Here is a 27,006-nt window from a genome sequence, read left to right on the forward strand (position 1 = left end):
AAAAAGGAGACCTGAACAACCTTGCTTAAATTAGTCCAAAAAAAAAAATCATTTTAGACACTATAAATGTTTCAATATTTTGTCTATGATTCAATCTGCCTAGTTAAAAAGAAAATTACTTTGGCCACATCTTCAAATTTTTACTGTATTTTACAATTACTGACCCTTAATAAATACTGAAAGCTGAGAGTTACAGGTATTTGAGGTCCTACTATACCTGCACACATATAAAACAAATAGAGCCTTATAGGTAAATTGTGTCTTGAAGAAAACTAGAAACATAGAAGATGAAAACTACAGTTGCCATTTAAATTACATCTACCAAAATCTCAGCAAATCCTTGAGAACCACAATGTAGTTAAGCGATTTGCCTGGTGTAACCAATCTCAGTCTAATCTATAAATTTGCATAAGGGTTTTAGATTCCAAGTAAGGTGCATTTATGAACAGTGGTAAGAAACAAGTGCTAACTATACCCAACATAAACAAGATTGGCTTTGACATTTTCTTAAGAAATACCCCTCCAAGGAAAAGATTTACAAATAGGTTGCTCAAACAACTACATTTCCTAGATCCCAATAAGCAACTCCCTGTGCCTTATAAAATAAAAGCATTTTGAAATATAATTAAGTTGGGAGTACTATAATCTTGGAAAATCTTTAATGAGAAAGTACACTTATCATAAGGACTAGAGTTTATGGTGACTATAGCATGCTAAATATAAAGATTTAATAGTAAAAATTCACCAGTGTGTTTCCATTACTGCCTAAGGGACTGGTTAATTCTTGTTTAGAAATAAAAGCTTACTATAGAGATTGGTGATAATATTCCTCAGCATTAACTATTATTTTAATTGTCCCAGGAGATCGTGTCACTCCCCACTCTATAACAGTATAGTTACCAAGTAATCTTCTAATGTTGATTTAATTTTGTAACTAAACTTTCCTATAAGAAACACAATTTGCTGACCAGCTCCACGGGATTCTAGTCTACTTCTTAGTTGTTTTTGGTTCTAAATTAACAAATTGGCATTACTGTATACAAAAAAATTCCTTCAGGATGACTCAATCTTCTAGAATTTACTTAGGAAGAAAGACAATTGGGCTTTAGTATCTGCAAACTGGAGGACATGTGAGGTCCCCCCAAGAGCACTCTTAAAAGCACGAGACTCAGGCTCTGAAAAGCAGCTCAGTCTTCCACTTGCACTTTCCTCAATACCACAGCAGATGTTAATTTTTAAGATGAAGCATCATCATTTTCATCTTTTTTGCATTCGTGTTTCAGGCTAATTTCTATTGTCTTGGTCTCACTTTTGGAAGAATAAATCGCACACTTACTCACATTGACGTCTTAAGAAAGCAAATTTGTAATTCTCTTACTTTGAATATGTGCCAGGCATAATTTTAGAAGGGGATAGTGCCCTGAAATCAATCAGTAATTGAAAGGGAGTAACTCCAAAAACCATTATGGAGCTCCCGTTTCTGGAACGAAAAGGACAGTTTGTGCGATGAAGAGATGCCAGCTGTTATTACAATGCAAACATTTAGAGAGTAAGAGCCCAAGGGGGGGCTTTTGGGCAGACAGAACATGCTAAGTTCATAACCTGTGTAGGGGCCAAGGGCAGGCCACCCCAAGATGGTTCATTTTGCATGAACATTATTTTGCATTAAAAGCAGTCAAAACCCGGCACATTCAGGAAAAGCTCTTTACCTCCCCATCAGCTGCCAGCCTATATCAGGCAGAGATCTATAAACAGAGATTCCTCTTTACCTAAGAAATTTATCTGCATAATTGGACAACCTTTGTTTTTTAAACATCTCCTTTTACCTTTGTTGCTAATGGTCTTTCTCCCCTTTGTATCCTCAGACCCTACTCCTCTCCTCACCTCATATGAGTGTCATGTTGCCTCACTATCTTTGGAATTTCATGTTTGTGTGGATTCTAAATTTGACTTTCTCTTGTTAATCTGTATCACATCAATTTGATTCTTAGTCCAGCTAAAAGGATCTTAAAGAGCAGAATAACATTCCTCCTCAACACCTGCTTAATCACAACTCCCAAACCTTTGAAAAGTTACCTTTTAAAAAACTGTAGAATTTTGGGGCACCTGGGTGGCTCAGTCAGTTAAGTGCCAACTTCAGCTCAAGTTATGATCTCACGGTTCCTGGGTTCGAGCCCCATGTCGGGCTCTGTGCTGACAGCTCAGAGCCTGGAGCCTGTTTGGATTCTGTGTCTCCCCCTCTCTCTGCCCCTCCCCCGTTCTCTCTCTCTCTCTCAAAAATAAAATAAACATTTAAAAAACTTTTTAAAAATTTTTTAAAAAGTGAGTCTATTAAAGCACGAGGACAGACCCCATAGGAAAATAAGAGTTGCACTGGGGTTGCGAAGAGTGGCTGGTTATGTACTATGGAGGTAAAGGCAAAAGCAGAAGTTTCCAAAAGGAGTTGCTATGTTAAAGAGGACCAATAAGATACCTGAGACGTAGTTATTGTCAAGCTAAAGTTGTTTTTTCTCTAGCAAAGCATTAAGACCATAGAGCGTTCTTGGAGGAATGTTTTACTCTGCCTATCTCAAGTATTCGTCAATGGGCTGCAGGTTATGAGAAAATTTAATCTTATTTACCATTTCATTCTTGTCTTTGTTGCCCACATCACTATGGCGGGGAGGGTGATGTTAAGGCTCCAGGAAACTGAGTCTATAGGTTTCTGGAGGTTAGGCTATTGATAAGATTGACTTTTTCTTGTCATTTACTAAGACGTATGTAAACTGATGGAGACTCATGTCCTGCATGACTGTGATCTCCTCAGTTAGCCATTTGTTTTCTCCTTCTCTTAGCTTCAGGGCAGCCAGGAGCACCTAAGGAATGTCACACGTATCCCACCTGGGGGAGGGGGGCTTGCAGGGCATCAGTTTGCCTTATGCTCCCTCATCAACAAGGGAGAGCTTGCTTGAGATTCTCTCCCTTCCAATCTCTCTCTGCCCCTCCCACCCTCACAAAATAAACAAATAAACTTAAAAAATGTTTTAAAAATTGTAGAATTTTGGAGCCATGTAACACTTTAGAGGTGAGCTAAGCCAAATGCTTAATAATCCCGATGAGAAAAAGGTTTGCCAGAAGTTCCAAGATTTGCCTGCTATCACACAGTCTCCCAGGAGAAAGCTGGAACCTTTGGACTGTAAGATTAAAGCTTCCTATAGCTCCACCCTGATTTCCATTTTAACTTAACCGGAGGGACAAAACTCAAGCCCTTTAATCCTTGCTGTGGTTTCATCACTTAGAAGCACTATATTAAGCAGAGGTAAATAATTATTTCATGTAGGTCTAATTAACCTCAAATTGACCAGCACTGGCCCCAAACTTTATTCCCCTGAGTCAGTCTAAGAGGAGCAAATTGAGTCTATTCAGTTCAACGTGTGCTGTGGGGGTATGTGCATCGCTTAGGGTAGGAGAGAAGGAACCACCACTCTGCTAAGAAGAAAGTTTCAACTGCTAGAAGAAAGTGGAAAGAAACTAAAGCCATCCCAATGAATAAGATAAAGGAATCATCACAGGAAAGATAGTTGGAAACCAGGTTGACATGTACTGTCTCTACTTTAAGGTTATAAAAAAAAAGTCTCTGAAGAATTGCTACCCCGAGGCAAACTGAACACTTATTTCCTCAATTTAAATAGTTCTAAATTGTATCCAAAGAATCTTTTTCCACAATAAATAAACATTAAATGAAGAATGACTCTCATCTAGTATGTATCCTACCATACGTGAAAGTAACTTATGAGGAATAACAGCTTTCAAAATGTTCGATATCTTTTAAATAATTAATTACAGGTTATTTTTTAAATGGCATCATAGACTGATTTCTTTGAGAAACAGGTTTATCTACTATCTGTTCTTTCACAAATCCAATTTAATCAACCCATTCTGTCCCTCAAAAATATACCAGGGAAGTGTGAGAACAGATGGCCTGTCACAATAATTCAACGCATAGATCTTGTGGAATGTGTCATTAGGATCACCTCATATGAGGAACAACACAAGCTAACCTAATGTCTAACGTTAAATGGTGTCAGGCAATCCTGAAGTCACTACTTACACTTCAGGGTTTGTCCTGGAATTAATGAATAACTTTTCTTGATATCTCATTCACTTATTCATAAAACATTTATTGATCAGCCAAATGCCGAGTACTGTGCTAGGTCCTAAGAATACCAAGTTATGCAGAAGTCCTGCCCTTAATGAGCTCAGAATGTAGCCTGAAGAGATCTTTTTAAGCCCCACCATACCAGTGTTATTTCAAGCTGCTCTCCATTCCAATTGATCAACGCTGGTACTCTGCTGGTTTTTAAATGTTTTGACATCCTCTATTACCTTGCTGTTTGTAATTGTGGATTTTAGGAACATGGAAGAACTTAAAAACATGCCACTGCATGAGTTTTAACAGAGGTATGTATAAGATCCGGTAAGAAAACCCAGAAAGGGGTGTGAAATTCACATGATGGAATTTGAGAAACCTTCACAGAGAAGACATTGGAGCCTTAAAGAATAAGGTTTGGGAATGAGGGCAGGAATGAGGGAAGGGACTCAAAGGACTAGGAAAAGCCTGGGCATTACCAGAATTACCAGGGCATACTCTTTCTAAGTGAATAATATCTGGAAACAGCTCAATCATCCTCATATTTATTGCCACACAATATATAATTAAATACAGCAACTCATTTAGATGTTTAGATGTTTAAATGTTTTAAACATTTAGACGTTGAAAATATAAGACTACCGTTCATATTTTTCCAAAATATTCAAGGATATCCGGGAGCATTGTTTAAACACAAATAAGTATAAATGGGAAGAAAGCAGAAAATAGCAAAAGAATAGGAAAACATGTAGTTCCAAAAATTGGTAAAGAGCTTCTCAAATATAGAACCTTCCTCTAATCCCCCCTTCCTAGGTGCTGGCCTTCACTAGTCATTGGACTGCGGAGTAAGGATGCACAGGAGGGACTCGGGGGAGGATGGACGTCTTTTGGCTGCCTGCCATTCTCTGAGTCGGGGCTAATAAAAACACTAACGTACAGTAATAATGGTAAATTATTCTACCTCATTCCAAATGTTTTTTTAAAATTTTTTGGAGAGCTTTCAAATGCTTTTGAATTAAAAGAATGATTGCAATCCTAAATTTTAAGAACGTGAGAAAAATTAAAATAATCCTATTATTTTAAACTTGAGGTGCCTTCATTCTCAATATGTATTATTTTACAAGTCTTTACATATTTCAAGACCTTAACAGATTTTTTGAATGTTCTTTGAGCCCTAACTACTTTATTTTAACAGAAATTAATACAGACTCTTACTTAAATATATAAATTAAAAATGTTTAGAAAGATATGCAAATATCCAATAACACAGAATATTGCACATTAGCTTGTTAGTTGAATTCTCTTTTATGTGTAAACAAACTTAGAATTTATGAGTGATACCAGATGGAGAACCAAAAGTATCAGTGTGTGTGGTACTCTGACCGCAAAGACAGTGAACTAGGGAACTCAGCAACACACCATGCCTCAACCCTGACCTCCAGAGGCCATTCTAAGAATGACAGAGGGTTTCTAAGATTAAACAGTTGACTGAACTTTATTAAAGCGATCAGATTTGTCCACGTGCTTTAGTTAACCTGTCCCAGATCACAACCAACAAATCAGAAAGCTGTCCTGTCTTAATCCAGAAAGAATAATTCTAAATTTTTCATTTCTAAAGTAATCCTTAATATTTTCCAACTGGGTGAAATTTTTGACCCATTCAAGTGTTAAAATTAACACTTTATTTACTCTTCCTTCTATTATTTATGAAGAACAATAATTCTCCTTTATGAAGGTGACCAACATTCTCCTTATTTTATTATCAGAAAAATGAAGATTATCAGTGAAAGGGCTCTCAGTTTTTCTGAATGATCCTTTAATCTTTTCCTACAGGTCTCATTTTCTAATCTTTACTTATTTTTATGATTCTAACCTAAGACCTTTATTAGATTATTGACATTAAAGACCATATGTCAGTGATGAAAGTGATGAATTTATTTATCATTCTTTAGGGGAAATTTCACATTTCTATACTCGTAAGCTACCAAAAGACCATCCTGGAAAATTACAGTTAATTACATGAATTAGTTACTAATGAGATTTAAACAAACAACCAAGCTACTAATAAGAATTAAAAAATACGAAGACATGTTACTTCAAGTGTTACTCTGACATATAATATGAACAGGATAGTGTCAGATGCCTTGTAGGATCTTATTTTCCAGGACTTGACAACAAAAGCTTATGCTGGGCACACATGGTCCATATTTTAGGAATAGAGAACTTACAAATATCAGAATCAGAAACTTTTCTGAAAGGTTTGTTCAGAGACGACATTATGGCAAAACTCCACATAACCACCACCACACCTCTACCGCTAGCCACCAAATTTCAATTTTCCCATTCCCAAGATATGGAGAATATGAATTCTGCAAGTGATCAGATCTGAAGGCTGCAGAAGGTGTTGTTATTAGAACCTACCACCTTTCAGAGTGTGATATTTATAAGAATTGTATGTAGAACCAAAACTATGACAGAGTCATTTATGTTGGGGACAAAAACAGAGTTGGCCAACACAGGTGCATTAAAGAACAATAAAACTTAACCTTACCTAACATAATTCTCAGGAATTTGCAGCTTTTCTCAGAAATCAGCAGAGGATGCCGGTCAACCCCCGGATGCCAGCCAATCTTCAAACACCAAGTCTGCTCACGTCATCTTTGGACTTCCTTGTTCCCCTGGCTCAGTCACCCTAATGCAAATAAAGAAGAAGACTACTAGGCAACCAGTCAGCTGAAAAAGCCAAATAACTTCCACATTCACCCCATAAAAACCCTTTATTCCATGAGCAATCCAGAACTCACAGCTCCTGTAGCCTTGAGTTTCCCAGCTTGCAGGTCAAAAACCTCACAATAAACTAGTCTTTCTACTTTGTTTTATTCTGTGTACAGTTTGGTTTTTGACATATATATTTGTTCATTCAGATGACCAAAATATATTTCTCATATATATCTGGTCTTCATCCATGGTTCCTGGCTCACTGCTTCTAAAACCTCTGGAATTGAGTGATAACAACAATGGAAGCATCTTTTGTTATAACATTTGGTCTCTTGTCATCAGTTCCTGAAATTGATTCAGAGCCACAAAGGTGAAATGGGCATCTTATTATTCATAATAAGCCTCATTCCACCGCAATGGGGTTTATGTTTATGAGGTGGCTTTGGAAACACCTAGGGATGGGGCTTGGTTGCTAGGGAACCCAACCATGTGGTTAGAGGGTTAGAACTTTCAGACTCACCCCCTGATTTCCAGGGAGAAGGAAGGGAACTAGAGGCTGAATCAATCACCAGTTTCCAATGATTTAATAAATAACGCCCGTGTAATGAAGCCTCCATGAAAAGCCAAAAGGAGAGGGTTCAGAGAGCTTATGGGTTGGTGATCATGAGGAGATCCAGGGAGAGTGGTGTGTCTGCTGCACCTTCCCCACACCTTGCTGTATGTATCTTTCCATTTGGCTGTTGACTCGCATCCTTTCATATCCTATGTAATAAGCTAGTCCATTGGCTAGCTGTTGGCTAGCCATTTGGCTGTTGACCCGCATCCTTTAATATCCTATGTAATACAATGAATTAATGGGTTCCCTGAATTCTGAAAGCTACTCTAGCAAATTAATCAAAACCAGGGAAGGGGTCATGGAAACTTCTAATTTATAGCCATTCAGTCAGAAGCACATCCAACAACCTGGACTTGCAATTGGCATGCGAAGTAGAGAGCAGTCTTCCGGGACTGAGCCTGTGGGATCTAATGCTACCTCTGAGTGAACAGCATCAAAACTGTGTTGGATTATATGACACTCAGGTGGTGTCCAAAACATTGGTTGGTGGTATAGAGGTAAACCACTCCTTCAACATTAAAACTCAGTACAGAACCCAAAATACTGTAGTTCACCACCACCTCAAAAAGATGTGGGAAGAGCCTTCTAAGAATCTTAGTGTCTAGGAGAGCTGATAGAACTTAAGCATCCTTTAGCAGGGTGGAGGCAATGTTGGATTTACTGCATGTCCACAAGGAGCCTGTGTCCAAAAGTTGGAGCAGGAGTCACAGCCACCAAAGAATGAACAATAACTTCTCAATGCAACCAAGAACACAGCTGTCTTGCAAATCTCTTTCTCACTCCATCACTACAGGGAGGAAAATATGGAAGGTTTGTATATTTCTCTCTCTCTCTCTCTCTCTCTGCCTCTCTCTCTCTCCCCTTCCTTCTTTCTCCCTCCCTTCCTCTATGTCTCCCTCCTTCCCTCTCTCTCTCTTTCACCAGCCCTGGTGAGATTAACAGATATATAGATAGATAAAGACATATAGATATAGATATAGAACATACACATATAAATTACATATACATACATATATATGTATATATGTACATGTATATATATGTATGTATACATATATATGTACATGTATATATGTATGTATAGATATATGTATATACGTGTACATGTATATATATGTATATATATATGTGTGTGTGTGTGTGTGTGTGTATATATATATATATATATATATATATATATATATATATATAAAGAGAGAGGGGGGGCAGAAAGAGAGAGCTCTCCAGCCTTGCAAGGATGCTTACACTATTTTAGATTTAGATAGATATCTAAATATATCTAGATATTTAGATAGATTTAGACAGAATAATAAATATGAATCAGCACTGCCTTCAAGCAGCTCACTCTCTGATAAGTCAATATGTTTATTTTCAAATAAAATACTGAAAAGTCACCTGTATAAGTAATTATGTAGCAATTTGTTGAAATATATAGTCAGTAGACCTGCTCTTATATGTCACACCTCTAAAAGACACCACTAGTTGAAAAATGGCCATTTCAACTATTTTTCTTCGATACAATCTGGCCCATTGTGTGAGCTACCTATCTGCTGGCACATGGTGACAAGCTACAGCCACCAAAAGCTGTTTTCAGTCCTTGTCACTTGTTCTTGAGCTCCTGCTTCAATCTACTTCATCTTTTTCTCTTGATTATTGGCTTTGGTGTCACTTTAAAAAACTTGCTCTTGCCACTTTGGACCTGGGTTAAAGGGAAGAATAAGGAGTAGTGATGACAGTCATGGTCTCTTTAATGTTTGGACTTGGGGCTCTCCTACAGTGGTAAGAAGGCTCAGAATTCATAAGGAAATAAATTCTGAAGGTGAGGTACAAGCGAACAGAGTAACAAAATTTTACTTAAGAAATAAAAATTTGCAGCCGAAATCATTCCCTACGCCTTTGCCAGTGTGTTTTCTTGTTACCCATCGTGTTCACAACAGGATAAAAAGGTAGGGACAGCATCCAGGACCCACACAAATCAGTTTCCCAGCCCAAGTTGAGCTCAAGTCACAGACCTCAGCAATGCGTGTAGAAACTAAGTTGGAAAAGAATTCTACTTGGCATATCAAGTACTCTATTTCTTTGTGGGGGAAACACCATACCTTGGACATAACAGGAAAGATTGGCAAATCTATCCTGAAGGATATTTATTGAAGTGTTTCTATTTTACTATAGATATGCCTTTTAGTATAACTGAGGAAGTAAAATTTAAAATCTCCTCCTAAATGCCTTCTCATGAATAAGAGCTGAAGAGACAAGTTTTGTTAACCTTTTTCCTTCGGAGCCCCTGGAGGAGAGTCCCTTCCCACAAGACACAAGAGACATCAGGGAGTAGGGGAATGATTCACATTACCAAGCCACTGGATTAATTTCCCATTTCTTCCACGTGTTACAATTGCTTTTCCAAGCTGAGAGGAACATTTCAATTTTTGGTGAACATTTTAAAAAATCAGTTTTGTATTAACGTTTTGCCAAGTTTGTATGGATTAGGCAATTAAAACTCAATATAGTCATTATCCAGAATAATCATTAATTAAATAAATTAGTTATTTTGTTTTAATAATGACAAGAAAAACACTTTCCTTGGAATACTTTTTTAATTAACAGATTTGTTCTTCAAGTTGTAAGACATTAGCATTCACATCTTGCTTCTGCTTTATGGCTAGACATCATTTTTATCATTAAGAGAAGGAAATTAGGACTAGCACTCAACAATAAGAATATTGCAAGGAAAAATGAGTGTTTATCTCATTAAGGCTTTCAAAATGACTTCTGAGATGATGATATATTATTTTACATTCCAGGAAAAGAAGAGACAACTGTAACTATAGTTACCAAGTGTATCAGAGACCTCTGCTTTCCAGAATAGCCTCCAGACTAAGTATTTATACAAGGAAGTTGTCATGTGAACACACTTAGGGGCAGGAGGTCAGAGAAGACTTTAAATGCACCTGTCACAAACATTTTAATATGCAGCATTTATTATCTTCATTTTTTTCATAAAACACTATGTACTTCAAAAACACATTTGAGGAGATATTCTCGCTTGAGTTGTTTGGGTAAAAACCATTAGATGGCCTTAGTCCTGGTACAGCAGGTGTTTATTTTCCAGACCTTATATGCCCAGTATGTTATGCTCATAGATGGCCTTGACTTACTTAATATTTTTGACTGGAAGAAAGGAATTCCTATTGTTTTAGCAGACAGAAAACAGAATGCCCAGCTCACCTTACCTCCAGAAAACACTCTCTCTACTTACTTCATGAGGATATAAAATTCCAGTGTGCGAGATCACTTCTGGAAGTGCTGATGTCTATCCATGGGACTGTGCTGTAGGCTGTATTATTTATTCTATATATCGGTACTCACTATATTTGGCTTATTCGGAGTATATAAAAAGGTAGGGTCTAAAATCAGGTACTTGAATTTGAATGCTGGCTACTTCATTAACTAGATGTGTAAGCATGACCAAAGTTACTTAATCTCACTTAATCTCATCAAAACTCTATTTCCTCATCTGAGAAAATGGTAGTATCTTCCTCATAAATCATTTTCGAGGATTAAATGAGATAACTCAAGTACAACACAAAGTATAGAAATAGCAAGCACTCAGTAAATATTATCTATTATTGCTGTCGTTAATGATGTTAATATGCATATTACAGCATTTGGAAGTTAAAATTACATTAAAGAAGAAGATATTCATGAACTTATTTAAATTGTTATATAACCCAATTGTTAGCCTTCCCTGGATCAAGTGTTGCCTTTCTCTGGTGCATTCGACAAATGGGTAGGGAGTTGTCTCAATGCCCTCCCCTAAGTCATCCTCTTAGCACTCTGGGCTAGAGTGCTGCTGTTCTGGGCTTCCCTTGCTTCACTGAGACCTACTGTCCTTCTTGATGCAATTTTAATGCCACAAGCTGGGTAAGACTGCACTTTCCTTAACTCCTCATTAGGTTAACTGCTCGCGGTGCTAATGCACAGCTTACAGAAGTATGCCAGAAACAAGAAGGGTAAAATAAAGAAATTGGAACATTGGAGAAAAAATTTAAATTACATGGTACATAAAAGGCTGCCCACAGTCCTAGGAAAAAGAAAGTCATTTTTTTTTCCCCCAGAGATCACCTCTCTGTAGTGACAACTCATTTGTTATCCTTGCTTCTCTGAGTTGACAGCTGCCTTTTTTCCCTCTCCTTAAAAAGTATCTCTTCTTTATACCTTCACAGAGCCAGTGTCTACCACCCTTTAGAAAAACATCACCCTTTCCTGTTCACAGATGTTTCTTCTAAGGAACCATCTCCCTTCTCTTATCGATATGATTCATAGGACATAACGACGATGACACTTTCCCCAAAGATTTAGTTATTCAATTTGGAATTACATCTTGAAGGCTAGCGAGTAGCCCTCAAGACAGTAGAAGAATCTTGGTTAACCTTTATCTCTCCAAGCCTTAGCATCTTCCAAGATTTCTCTACCAGTGTTAAGATAATCTTTCTTATCCTTGCAGGAAAATCAACAGGAAACTTTTTTTAAACACATATACACACCTCCAAAGGGGGGCAGGGGGAATCAGAAGCAGTATGATATTGAAGAAAGCATTTTCCACATAGATGCCAGCCTACTGTATTTTATGCACAGCAGCAGCAGTTCCCTTTTGTTCATCGATTTGAGCTATCCGGATTACAATCCTAACCTCAGGCTATTCATCCTGGTGGGGTTTCACCTCCCTCTGGAGAACTTCAATTATCCCGACTGCCTTTGTCAAAGTTGAGGGGAACCAAGGAAGTCTACCTAGGGCTGCTGCTGTTCCTCTGCCAGGGGTCAATACATGTCTTAGTATACAGAAAGACTCTTAATTTTGTAGCCAGATTATTAAGTTATCTTATTAGATATAATAAAGTACTTTATTCTGTTAGATTTTCTAGGTATAAATAATAACATTCTAAATTGTGACTCAGAAGTTTCTTTTCCAATATTTATGCCTCAATTTTCACAATCACATTCTTAGAGGGAGCAATCTTAAATATATTCGTTACTTATTGATGTTGTTACAAAAATAAAGGTTCAAATATTAGGCAAATATATATTTTTTTAAATTTTCCACTCTTTAATGGAAATAGAGTGTTGATTTCAAATCACACCAAAAAAAAAAAAAAAAAGAATGAAATAAATGTATTCAACCAAAATAAATAAGTGTATTCAGTCAGGAAAGAAAAAAAGAAGAACACGATGAAAAAAGCATAACAAAAAGTAAATAAGATGTCTGTTTCTGGACTTGACAGAGCAAGTAGTATAAGCAGGTTTGTCATTCGTGCTGTAAAAAACTTCACAAATTGCCAAATAGATGTGGTAACTGTTTTCAGGTATTGAACAACAGGCAGTACAAAACTATGATTCTCCAGAGAAGAAAAACTTGTAATGTAAGTTTCATGATAGCCCTGGGATTCTGCCTAGAGGTATTTTTCTACTCTGACTCAAGGAGTGGAAGCTTAGAGGAGTAACAGAGGAAAAGGCAGCAAAAATTGGATTTCCAAGTTGCTAAAGAGTTTAGAATTTACTATGGAAACCAATTTGACAGTAAATTATATTTTAAAAAAGAGTTTAGAATTTAGAGGGAAAGGAGTTATAATGATGGAGGACAAGTGGAAGTCTGCATAGAGACTGAACACGAGTCATCAGGCTTGGCTGAAGATGCACAAGATAAGACTTTGGGAATCTTAACAGAGATTGTCTGCTACAGGACAAAGAGCTTTGGGTTCAACAAGTTCTGAAAAGGCATTTTCCAAGTGGTTTACATTCATTTCAAGTGATCACAAGGGAGATATTATTAACAATTATCTTCATCCAACCTAATCAGAAAATGTAAACAAACACTAAGGCTACTAGATGAAAAACTAAACGAGAATGTAGTTAAATTAGCTAATTAGCAAATTAACCCAGAGTGCACAACAATCAGGTCCAAAAGTAATATTACACACGAAGAGCTTCAGTGAGTCTCTCTAAATTGTTTTAAGAATTGGGGCGCCTGGGTGGCGCAGTCGGTTAAGCGTCCGACTTCAGCCAGGTCACGATCTCGCGGTCCGTGAGTTCGAGCCCCGCGTCGGGCTCTGGGCTGATGGCTCAGAGCCTGGAGCCTATTTCCGATTCTGTGTCTCCCTCTCTCTCTGCCCCTCTCCCGTTCATGCTCTGTCTCTCTCTGTCCCAAAAATAAATAAACGTTGAAAAAAAAAAATTGTTTTAAGAATTATTGTCCAACTTCTGGGGAAGATGGTAGAGTAGGAGGACGCTAAACTCATCTCATCCCATGGATACTAGATATTTGCTCTCATCAGAGCAAATAAGCCAGAAAAGGACCCAAAGACTAGCTGAACAAATTCCACAACTAAATGTAGAGAAGAGGCCACATGGAAAAGGGTAGAAAGGGCAAGGACTCAGTGGGAGTCCCAAACCCCATGTGTCTGACAGCCAGAGGGAGGGAGCTACAGGCATGGAGAGGGGCAAGAAACAGACTAGCATACCAGGGAGCCTATGGGGAAGTAGAAATCCCTGTGGCATTTGGGTTTGAGAATCAGAGGGGCCAAATTCCATGGGTCCTTGCAATCACCTGACTTGGAGCCTAGAACTCTGAAGGTGAGTAGGCTCAGCTCTGGTAGACTGAGGGGAGGGCAAAAGGGGGCTGAGCTCCTGCCCTCGAAGGGACATGCAACAGATGGCTGTGGAGATGCAGCTCGGGAATAGTGGCTTGGGTGCCGGGGGCTTGCAACAGGGAGACTTAGTTGCTGATCTCAGTTTGCTGAGGGACTTCTCCAGGAACAGGGGAGCTGATGGGTGCCATCTTCCTCTGCTGTCCCTCATCATAAACACAGAATCACCTGTAGAACCAGCAGCACTAGCAGCACTAGCATTCACTATCTAACTTACCTACCCTGTGCCCCACCCCCTCCAGCCAGGCCTGCTTCAGTCCTGGTGCTGCAGAACCTCTCCCCCAGAAGACCTGCACAAACCTTGCCAACACTACCTGTACCTTGTTACAACTGCATCCCAGCCCATGTGTGCTTTGTGGACGGTCAGGCCAGTCCAGGTCTCCATGAAGGCTGCTCATCTCCTGTGGAAAAGAACCGGTGCCACCTAGGTAAAAGTGCACCTCCCACCCTACTACTTTCAAAAGCAAGAGATTTAGCTGACTTTCCTAACCCAGAGAAACAGACACAGAGAAGCAGGCAAAATGAGGAGGCAAAGGAATATGTCACAAATGAAAGAAGAGGACAAAACCACACCATGAGATCTAAGCGAAATGGATATTATTAACATGCCTGATAGAGAATTTAAAGGATTAATCATAAAGATACTCACTGGACTTGAGAAAAGAGTGGAGGACATCAGTGAGATGTCAAGAAAGAGAGAGAAAACAAAGAACTAACCGGAGAAGCAGAACACAATAAATGAAATTTAAAATACACTTGATAGAGGGGCATCTGGGTGGCTCAGTCAGTTAAGCATCTGACTCTTGATTTTAGCTCAGGTCATGATATCACGGTTCATGGAATCAAGCCTCGTGTCAAGCTCTGCGCCGACAGTGTAGAGCCTGCTTGGGATTCCCTCTTTCCCTCTCTCTCTCTCTGCCCCTCTCCTGGTCATGCTTTTTCTCTCTCTCAAATATAAATCAATAAACTTAAAAAAATACGCTTGATGGAATAAATAGCAGACTGGAAGAAGCAAAGGAATGAATTAATGAACTAGAAGACAGTCGTGGAAAGTAATCAAGCTGAACAAATGAAAGAAAAAATAATTATGCAGAACAAGAACAAACTTAGGGAATTAAGTGACTCCATTAAACATAATAACATTTGCATTATGGGGATCCCAGAAGGAGAAGCGAGAGAAGAAGAAGCAGAAAATTTATCTGGTGAAATAATAGTTGAAAACTTCCCTAATCTGAGGAAGGAAACAGATATCCAGATCCAAGAAGCACAGAGATCTTCCAACAAAATCAACCAACGGAGGGCTACACCAAGACACACAGTGAAGTAAAATGGCAAAAAGTAGTGATAAAGAAAAAAAATTAAATAGAAAAGAAGAAGAGAGTTACATACAAAGGAAAGCCCATAAAGCTATCAGGATTTTTCAGCAGAAACTTTGCAGACCAGAAAAGAGTGGTGTGATATATTTAAAGTGCTGAAAGGGAAAAACCTAAAGCCAAGAATACTTTATCCAGTAAGGCTACTATTCAGAACTGAAGGAGAGATAAACTGAGTTGCTCAGATAAGCAAAAACTAAAAGAGTTCATGACCAACCACTAAAGCAGCCTTACAAGAAATATTAAAGGGGACTCCTAGGGTGAAAAACAAAGTCTGTAAGTGAGACTATGAAAAGTAGGAAGCACAAAAGCAGTAAAAATAAGTATTTGTGGAAAAAAAAATCAGTCAAGAAATTCACAAAATAAAAGGATGTAAAATGTGGTACCATATACCTAAAACATGGTGGGGGCGAAAAGTAAAGAATGGGTTTGAACTTAAGCAATCATCAACTTAATACAGACTGCTATATACAGAAAATGTTACGTACAGACCCAATGATATATAAATATATACAAATCAAATACCACTGATAGACATGCAAAGAATTTAAAAAAAAGGAATCTAAGTATGTCACTAAGAAAACCAACAAACCATGAAAGAAAGAGAAGAAAGGATCAGAGAAAAACTACAAAAAACGACAAAACAAATAATAAAATGGCAATACATATCTATCAATAATTACTTTTAATATAAATGGTCTAAATGTTCCAATCAAAAGACAGGGTTACAGAATGGATAAAAAAAATAAGACCCATCCATATGTTGCCTACAAAAGATTCATTTCAGACCCAAAGACACCTGCAGATTGAAAGCGAGTGGATGAAGAAACACTTATCATGCAAATGGATGCCAAAAGAAAGCCAGAGTAGCAATACCTGTATCAGACAACATAGACTTTAAAACAAAGAAGGACACTATATTATAATAAAGGGGGCAATCCACCAAGAAGACATAACAATTGTAAATATTTATGCACCCAACATATGATCATCCAAAAACATAAAACAGTTAATAATAAACATAAAGGAACTAATTGATGGTAATAGAGTAATTGTAGGAGACTTTAACACCCCACTTACATTGATGGGCAGATCATTCAAACATAAAATCAACAAGGAAACAATGGCTTTGACTGACACACTGGACCAGATGAATTTAACAGATATATTCAGAACATTCTGTCCTAAAAGAGCAGAATACACATTCATTTCAAGTGCACATAGAACATTCTCCAGAAGAGATCACATATAAGACCACAGAACAAGCCTCAACAAATTCAAAAAGACTGAACTCATACCATGCATCTTCTCTGACCACAATGCTATGGAACTAGAAATCAACCACAAGAAAAAAAATCTGGAAAAACCACAAATACATGGAGGTTAATTAACATTCTACTAAACAATCAACAGGGCAACCAAGAAATCGAAAAGTACATGGAAACAAACAAAAATGAGAACACAATGGTCCAAAATCTTTGGGATGCAGCAAAGTGGTTCATAGAAGAAATTTATAGCAATACAGGCCTATCTCAAGAAGCAAGAAAATTCTCAAATAAGCAACGTAACTTTGCACCTACAAAAGCTAGAAAAAGAACAACAAACAAAACCCCAAACCAGCAGAAGAAAGGAAATAATAAAGATTAGAGCAGATATAAATAATATGAGAACTTTAAAAAATAGAATAGATCAATGAAATGAGGAGCTAGTTCTTTGAAAAAAGTCAACAAAATTGATAAACCTCTAGCCAGACTCATCAAAAGAGAGAGACACAGAGAGAGAGAGGACTCAAATCAACAAAATCACTAATGAAAGAGGAGAAACAAAAATCAACACCACAGAAACACCAACAATTGAGAGAATATTTTCAAAAACTATATGCCAACAAATTGGACAAACTAGAATAAATGGATACATTCCTAAAAACATATAACCTCCCAAACTGAAGCAGGAAGAAACAGGAAATTGGAACAGACCAATTACCAGCAAGAAGACTGAAGAGTAATCAAAAACTTCCAAGAAACAAAAGTCCAGGATCAGATGACTACACAGGTGAATTCTACAAAACTTAACTCTTAAATTCTTCTTAAAGAAGAGTTAATATCTATTTTTCTCAAACTATTCCAAAAAAAAAAAAAAAATAGAAGGAAAACTTCCCAATTTATTCTAAGAGGTCAGTATCACCCTGATACCAAAACCAGATTAAGACACTACAAAAAAGCAGAACTATAGGCCAATATCTCTGATGAACATGGATGTAGAAATCCTCAACAAAATATTAGCACACTGAATCCAATAATACATTTAAAAAAATAATTCACCATGATCAAGTGAGATTTATTTCCAGGATGCAAGAGTGGCTCAATATTCACAAGTCAATCAACATAATAAATCACATCAATAAGAAAGGATAAAAACCATATGATCATTTCAACAGACACACAAAAAGTATTTGACAAAATAAAATAACCATTCATGATAAAAGCCCTCAGCAAAGTAGGTTTAGCGGTAACACAACTACAACTCAACATAATAAAGGCCATATATGAAAAATCACAGTGAACAACATACTCAATGGGGAAAAAGTGAGAGCTTTCCCCAAAGGTCAGGCAAAAGACAAGGATGTCCACTCTTACCACTTTTATTCAACAAGTCCTAGCCACAGCAATCAGAAAATAAATAAATAAATAAATAAATAAATAAATAAATAAATAAATAAATGGCATCCAAATTGGTAAGGAAGAAATAAAACTTTCACTCTCTGCAGATGACATGATACTATATATAAAAAACCCAAAAGACTCCATCAAAAACTATGAGAACTGAAAGTGAATTCAGTAAAGTCATAGGATACAAAATCAATGTGCAGAAATCTGTTGCATTTCTTTTTTTGTAAAACTTTTTAAATGTTTATTCATTTTTGAGAGATGGAGAGAGACAAAGCATGAGTGGGGGAGAGGCAGAGAGAGAGAGGGAGACACAGATTCTGAAGCAGCCTCCAAGCTCTGAGCTTTCAGCACAGAGACCAACGTGGGACTCAAACGCACAGACCGCGAGATCATGACCTGAGCCAAAGTCAGACACTCAACCAACTGAGCCATCCAGGCGCCCCAGAAATCTGTTGCGTTTCTATACACTAATAATGAAGTAGCAGGAAGGGATATTAGGGATGTTAGAAACAATTCCATTTACAATTGCACCAAAAATAAGACACCTGGGAATTAACCTAACCAAAGAGGTGAAAGATGTGTATTCTGAAAACTATAAAACATTGAAGAAAGAAAATGAAAATGACACAAAGAAATGGAAAGACGTTGCATGCTCATGGATTAGAAGAACAAATATTGTTAAAATGCCTATAATACCCAGAGCAATCTACACATTTAATGCAATCCTTATCAAATACCAACAGCATTTTTCACAGAACTAGAATAAACAATCCTAAAATTTATATGGAACCACAAAATACCCCAAATAGCCAAAGCAATTCTGAAAAAGAAAAGGAAAGCTGGAGGTATCACAATTCCAGACTTCCAGTTATATTACAAAGCTGTAGTAATTAAAACAGTATGATATGGGCACAAAAATAGACACATAAATTAATGGAACAGAATAGAAAACCCAGAAATAAAGTCACAATTATATGGTCAAGTAATCTTTGACAAAGCAGGAAAGAACATCCAATGGGAAAAAGACAGTCTCTTCAACAAATGGTGTTGGGAAAACTGGTCAGCTACATGCAAAAGAATGAAAATGGGCCATTTTCTTACACCATATACAAAAATAAACTCGAAATGGATTAAAGACCTAAATGTGAGACCTGCAACCATAAAAATAGTAGAAGAGCACCAGGCAGTAATGTCTCTAACATCAGCTGTAGCAACATTTTTCTAGATATGACTCCTGCAGCAAGGGAAATAGGAGCAAAAATAAACTATTGGGACTATATCAAAATAAAAAGCTTCTGCACAGCAAAGGAAATAATCAACAAAAATAAAAGGCGACCTACTGAATGGGAGAAGATATTTGCAAATGACATATCTGATAAGGGGTTTGTAGCCAAAATATATAAAGAACTTACACAATCCAATACCCAAAAAACAAATAATCCAATTAAAAAATGGACAGAAGACAATGAACAGGTATTTCTCCAAAGAAGACATCCAAAAGACAGACACATGAAAAGATGCTCAACATCCTCATCGTCAGGGAAATGCAAATCAAAACTACAATGAGATACATTGTAGAAAATTAGAAACAAAGAAACAAGTGTTGGAGATGATGCGGAGAAAAAGGAACCCTCATGCACTGTTGGAAACGCTAACTGGTGCAGCCACTGTGGAAAATGGTATGGAGATTCCTCAAAACGTCAAAAATATGATCCAGGAATCGTGCTACTGGGTATCTACCCCCCAAATACAAAAATACTAATTCAAGACGGTAAGAGACAAAACAAATGAGCAAAGGAAAAAGAAACAGAGAATGAGATAAACTATGAAGCTGACTCTTAACTATAGACAACGAACTGATGGTTACCAGAGAGGAGGTGTGAGGGGGGATGGGTAAAATAGGTCATGGGGATTAAGGAGGGCACTTGCCAAGATGAGCACTGGGTGTGTATGGAAATGTTGAATCACTGTATTGTACAGCTGAAACTAATATAACACTGTATGTTAGTTCTACTGGAATTAAAAATCCAAAAAGAAAAAAAAAGAATGATTTTCTAATCAGTCATGTATAAGATATAGATCTCAATTTTAGATATCTTTAGCTAATAAACATCATAGTAGATTTGTAATTCATTTCTCGTTGTGTGGCTCAGTTCTTAATTTTGCTGGACTATTAGAGGAAGAAAAACCAAAGAGACCAATATGAGCTGTGGTTTCCTCATATGTAAAGTAGAGGCAAATATCTGTGGGCTCCAAACATAAAGGTACTAAATGAATCCATTTTGATTATTTAGATTTATACTGCCGAAAGGGGCTTTAAACTGTCTACAAACCGTAATTTTATCATATTGCCCTGATTAACTCATCCTACATATGATTTTTAGTATTAATATATGGCAAGTACTGTTTTGGGCATAAGAATTAAGCAGTGAACAAAACTAACAAAAATCTTTGCCCTCATGGAGTTTGAACGTAATCACAGTGTAATTAAGTTAACATGACCTAAAGGACTGAATTGGCCTATTTTATTTTTTCCTAGTTAATATTTTTAGGAATAGGTTGCCATTTTCTTTTTTTTCAGTTTGTTTGGCTCTATTCCTTATCTTAATAGTATAGACTGTGTATTAAAGAAAAATTACATTTGATTTATTAATAATAATCAAGTACCAGTAAGTAGTTTCAAACATGTATAATATACTTTAAAATTGTACACAGAGAAAATTTATTCTGGAAATAATTCAAAAATGGATGAAAGTATTTCATCAAAAGAATATTCATCACAGTTTTATTAGGGCATGCTGAATTTTTTTATTCACTTTTAAGTCTTTCTACAGTGATTGTGCAGTGCTTTTGTTAGAAAAAGAATACTATCTTAAAATTTTAAATGTATTTCCTTACAGGTCTATAGAAAGGTCACAAATAAATACAAAACTTGCTTTTAACATAACATTTTATTGAACCTAGAAGTCTACAGGTAAAGCTATAACCTAAGCAAATTGTGCAATTATTTGAAACCTCTTTGTCTGAAAAATGAGGACATTCCTTAAGTCAACGGGCTGGGGAAAAATCTTTTTGTAAAATATTCAGTGGGTAATCAAGTTTTAACTTAATCCCTTCTGATGTGCATTATATTTTTATATGAAGGAACAATAATCTGTAGAAAGCAAGTTTTCTGTTCCTTAAGCTGAAGTGCCGTTACATCAGTCATCATTGTCCTAAGTTTAAGAATTGTCCTGGATGAATAATTAAATCATTCACTGTCAATACTGTCCTGAAAAGGGCTGCTAAAGAACTTTTTAAAAAATGAAGTCACTTAAGTACAAAGATACAGATTCACATATCCTATCGGACTGTCTTTGGAAATTTAAAAGTAAACTAGAACTATATTGAAACTGAGGCTAATATTTATAGGTATAGATCTCTCTTTTAAAAACCGACACAGGAGCACCTGAGTGGCTCAGTTGGTTAAGCGTCCAACTTCCGTTCAGTTCGTGATCTTGTGGTTCATGGGTTCAAGCCCCGCATCTGGCTCTGTGCTGAAGCTCAGAGCCTGGAGCCTGCTTCAAATTCTGTGTCTCCCTCTCTCTCTCTGTCCCTCCCCCACTCGTATTCTGTCTCTCAAAAAAAAAATAATAATAATAATAATAATAATTAAAAAATTATAAAAAAAATAAAAACAGACACAGAAAGGCCTAGCCATTGAAAGCTGTCAAAGAGGGGCGCCTGGGTGGCTCAGTCGGTTAAGCGTCCGACTTCGGCTCAGGTCATGATCTCGCGGTCCATGAGTTCAAGCCCCGCGTCGGGCTCTGTGCTGACAGCTCAGAGCCTGGAACCTGTTTCAGATTCTATATCTCCCTCTCTCTCTGACCCTCCCCCGTTCATGCTCTGTCTCTATCTCAAAAATAAATAAAAAAACGTTTAAAAAAAAATTTAAAAAAAAGAAAGCTGTCAAAGAATTGGGCACCAAATAAGTCTTTCCTGAGCCCCCTTTTTTGTGAGTGCACTGCTCTGTGAGTTGCTATGCATTAGGTTTGAAATTATTGGTACACAAAAGAGTAACAGAATACATCATGTTTTTACATGCCCGGAAATGTGGGCATTGGTAACAAGAAATATTCGGGCTCTTTTATTTTTTGCAACTTATATTAGATTGAAGAAAATGTTCTCTAAATTTCATTTCAGTTTAGAGTTTGCTTCACTGGTTGCTAATATCTGTTTTTGGGGTTTTTTTTAATGGAACTTTAAGAAATTCTGTTTCTTTTGCAAAGGTAAATTAAGCTCTGATTATGGGTACAGCTGGTGATTTCATCAGCACAAATAATTATGAATGTAGTGTAAAAAACAAGTTCTGGAACTGTCTTTAAGGATTATGATTCTATAAATCAAATGCTCTTCGGTTTCTTACCTGAGGTTAGAATGTGTTCTCTAAGTATTTTGTATTTAATAAATATTTCCTGAACATTTACTCTGCACTATGACTATGAACATCTGGGCACTGGGGTAGGCACTTGGGATTTGAAGAGAAACAAGACAGACAAGATCCTTGCCCTTTGGGAAATAGATTAAAAATAAACAAATTATGTATGTTTTGATGCATGTTTTAGAGGAAACACATAAGGAGCTGAGGAGAGAATAATAGGCAAGGAGACAAGGTTCTTTAGATGGGAAAGAGAAAGAGATGAACTTTAAGCTAAGACTTGCAGTCTGAGGAGGAGTCCAGCAGGAGTGAGGATGGGTGTGGAAGGAGGGCAGGAAGAGAAGGGAAAGTATCCCACGTAGAACAATAGTCCTAAATGAGACAAAAGTTCATCGTGTTCAATCAACTCAGAGTAGACTGGAAAGAGGTAAGGTTAGCCTTTTCTATGTCATGAAGGCCCTCCATTGAAAGTTATGGACCTTCATCCTCACAAAGTACATGGAAATTTACAAAAAGTTTTGTGTACAATTTCAGGGCTTTTCAAAGAATAACATTCATACCTGATCTGTCCTACATTGAAAAGACCCAGACTACTTCATTTGAGTGAAACACTTTCCTTGGCTCAAAGCCTCCCCCCAGACACCTGGGGAAAATGTCTCCACTGGAGAGCCCAGCAAGCTGTCCTCAATTCCCAAATATACAGGCACACGGGCCAATGCACATCAGAAGGAGGTTTTCATTGAAGTGTGTAGAAAAATTCAAAGATGTTTCTCTTCACCAAGCAAGTTGTGGTTTCTCAATAGCTTCACAATGTCTGACCATGAGGATTCCCACATGACATACGGGGTCCTGTTCCAGAATTTTTCATCCTTCCTCAGTGAGTTCCTTGCAGGGAAGCCTCTGGGCTGCCTTTTATTGGCCCAGCCCTCAGGTCAGTGGGATCCTCCCACCCTGTTCTCTTTGCTCTGTTATCCAGAGGCAGACCCTAACATGCAGGCCTCCTTCTTCATGTATACCTCTCCAGATTCCCCTGGGCACCTAAATGTATGCCGGCTGATGATGTGCAGAAGTCCTCACCCAGGCATGTCAGCACGTCACTATATGTAGAGATAAGACTCCTGAGTGAGGCTGCTCAAGCCCAAGAGAGAAGTCACCCACACTTTCAGTGCCAAGTCTTAGCCTCTGTCCCCACTCCAATCTGTTTCTTCTTCTTGCTCCTGGGACGAGCCTTCAATTTCCTCAAGCAAATTTGAGGAGTGGGAAATGCTAAGTTCAGAATCCTTCCTCTGGCCACAGAGTGGTACACATACATCCTGACTCATTTTCTTAATGCCTAACAAACTCCTAAGACCACGAAAATTACCAGCTTTCAAATCCTTTATAGCAAAAATCAGTAATATGAAGCCAATATGAGATTTTCATACACCAATCTGTAGCCGACTCATTTCAAGTCACTATTCTAGGAAAATAAAACACTCTGACCAGCCCTTTAGGATTTGCAATAATGGAACTAATGAATAAGTAGTGTTTCACTAACTGTTCACTCAAGCATGGATTCTGTCTCCTAGTACAGGACTTCTACGTCTACTATGTCCTGGTGGTGCCAGTGTCGGCCTAACTGTATCTCCCAAAAGGATATGTTGATGTCCTAACCCCAGTACCTGTGAGTGTGACTTTATATGGAAATGGTGTCTTTGTACCTAACAATCAAGTTAAAATGAGGTCATTCTGGATTAGGGTGAACCTTAATCCAATGCCTGGTGTCCTTATAAGAGGAGGGAAATTTGGACAAAAACCCACAGGGGAGAATGCCATGTAAAGACGGAGGCAGAGACTGGAGTTATGTGTCCACAATGCAAGAACACCAAGGATTGCTGGGAACCACCAGAGGAGAAGAGAGGAACGTGGAACAGATTCTGTCTCAGACCCTCCAAAGGAAAGTAACCCGGCTGACACTTTGATTTTGGACTTCTGGCTTCCTGAACTGTGACAGAATAAATCTTTGTTGTTTGAAGCCACCTTGGTTCCTTGTTATGGCAGGCCTAGGAAACTAAAATAGGTGCCAATGGCTTTACACAAGGGGAAGAGTGAACAGGGTATTTTCTTTATTGTAATATGCATAATGTGATTTTTGAAGAGAGAACAAAAAATATCTAACAAAACAGGAAGGCTAAAGCCTGGTAAATGACCGGTAGTCATTTCAATTCTTGAAATTCTATAATTCTCTGAGTCTTAAACTAATAAAATTGTGTAGTCAAGCAATTATCCACCACACAAATGGTCTTCATAAGGACCAACTTACTAATGTAAGAGCCCTCCAAAATGTGGCATGCTAGCTTTACAGTGTGAGCTGGGAAGCCTTCACTTGTGCTCCTTGACGAAATGTTATATTGATACCTCTTTATACCAAAGGAGAATTGTATCCTAAATTATCCACCCTGCCTATCAAAATCAAGTTCAACAAAAATGCACGTATCGCATAAACATGGCATTAGTGTTCATATGTTTTTAAAATTTATTTACTTTGAGAGAGAAGAGAGAGAGAGAGAGAGAGAGAGAGAACATGCAAGAGAGCAGAGCAGGGCCAGAGAAGGAGCGGGAGAGAGAGAGAATCCCAAGCAGACTCCGCACTGTCAGCGCAGAGCCTGATGCATGGCTCAAACTCATGAACCATGAAATCAGGACCTGAGCCAAAGTCAGATGCTTAACTGACTGAGACACCCAGGTGCCCCAGTGTTCATATAATTGTGATTTTTTTCAGAAGCTAAATATTTAAAATCCTTTAAAACAGAGAAACATTCATTTCTCTTCTAGAATATATAGATCTTTTTTTCAACAAATGTATTTTGACCTTGAATCAAATAAAAGCAAGTTAGTATTTTCTTATAAAGACTTGCTCCCACAAAGCAAAAAAGGAAAAACAATAGAAATAGTTTGAAACAAAGAGCTTGATTTGTTTAAGACACAAATAAATAAAGCAAAACAGAAAAGGTCTCACCCCCTACCAAACACCACAGAAAAATATCAATGTAGCAGAAAATGTCAAAAGAGAAAAAAATATAACCTTTTTTAATCCTATTCATTTCCCACCGCCTTCAAGAATCTTTCCTTTTTAAATAAAAATTGTCTTTTTTCATTGCAAGAAAGAATATAAATCAATCTGGCACTGCCCTATAAAACCCAGACTTAGTCTACACAGGAGCAACAAAAAAATGATCTTCCCTTTCCTAGAGCTGCCTTTCCTTCAAGGGCCCTAGAGCATAAAAAATAGAGACTACTTACAATCTGAGGCTATTCAAAAGAGAACAAAGGAGCCAGAATTTTAAGTCCACCCTTCTCTTTGCCCAGGGCAACAGAGCAGAGTGATTGTGCCATTCGCACAGCCCCAGGAGTGTACTTCCAGTCACACAATCTATGCATCATCTCTGCAGAAGGGTTCAGAGCTAACATCTGGAGTGAGTAGGTGGAGCCAGTATGGCTCTATTACCTACTAGCCATGTCACCTTGGCAAGTTATTTAACCTCTGAAGACAGTTCTCACCTTTTGAACAAGGTAATAATATTCCCTATTTCACAGAGTTAGGAAGGGTATACAAGTACTTACTTGGTATGTAAGAAGGAACTCAACAAATCACATACATACGTATTGCTAATTTATACACGCTTAGGATAAACTTGTGAAAGTTTAAACCTTCCTTTTAGATCTCTCCTCTAGAAGGTTCATATATCTGTCCCCCACCCCACTTCCTGACATTCTTATCTATTTTGTTCTAACATTAAACAGTTAAGGCTCCAGTTATATGGTTACATATCTTTGAGAGAAGAAAACTATTGCCTCAGCTACTTAGGTTGATAGACATTTACCTTCCAAATTCCAACAAGCAGTGAGAGACAAGCATGCTGTAACAGTGGCCTAGAGAAGACCATGAGTGAGGAGAGACTAAGTCAGAGACACAGGAGTGAAGAGAGGCTAAGTTAAAGACACAACATAAGCTGAAGCCTTCATTATGCTCATCAATAGATAAACATCTGGGGAGTTAGTGGCTAGACAAGTGTCCTTTCTGCCAAAACACTGGTGCTTTTTGACGCAGGAGCCAAAAGTCTCAGGCAGCCTGCTGGTCCCTCAACCACTAAGCCTAAAGGATGTGCACTGAATTGAGGCTACATGGTCACCCATGACCAACACAAAGGAAGCAAGTTGATTCTGGGTACCTCTCTTAAATGCCAACTGGTATGTCAACAATCTTGCAATGGAGTTGTCGGGCCAAGTATCAGTTTTCCTTGGTACAAAGAATCCTCTGAGTATTTGACATCTATACATACATTTCTAAAGTACGTGTATGCAATACATCTACACATATATTTATAAAGTAGATGTACTGCA

The 27,006-nt window shown here is 37.6% G+C and overlaps 1 protein-coding gene across 1 annotated transcript in view; it reads right to left on the reverse strand.

Annotated features, from left to right (window-relative positions):
* Positions 1-6,712: 6,712 nt before the first annotated feature.
* The window catches only part of IQUB (IQ motif and ubiquitin domain containing), a 121,331-nt gene continuing 101,037 nt past the window's right edge, over positions 6,713-27,006 (reverse strand). The window contains exon 13 of the mRNA XM_045495480.1: positions 6,713-6,821. Coding sequence (XP_045351436.1) covers positions 6,813-6,821 — 9 coding nt within the window. The 3' untranslated portion in view covers positions 6,713-6,812. The remainder of the gene's footprint in view (positions 6,822-27,006) is intronic.

This window comes from Leopardus geoffroyi, chromosome A2, assembly GCF_018350155.1.
Source record: "Leopardus geoffroyi isolate Oge1 chromosome A2, O.geoffroyi_Oge1_pat1.0, whole genome shotgun sequence".
Classification (NCBI taxonomy): domain Eukaryota; kingdom Metazoa; phylum Chordata; class Mammalia; order Carnivora; family Felidae; genus Leopardus; species Leopardus geoffroyi.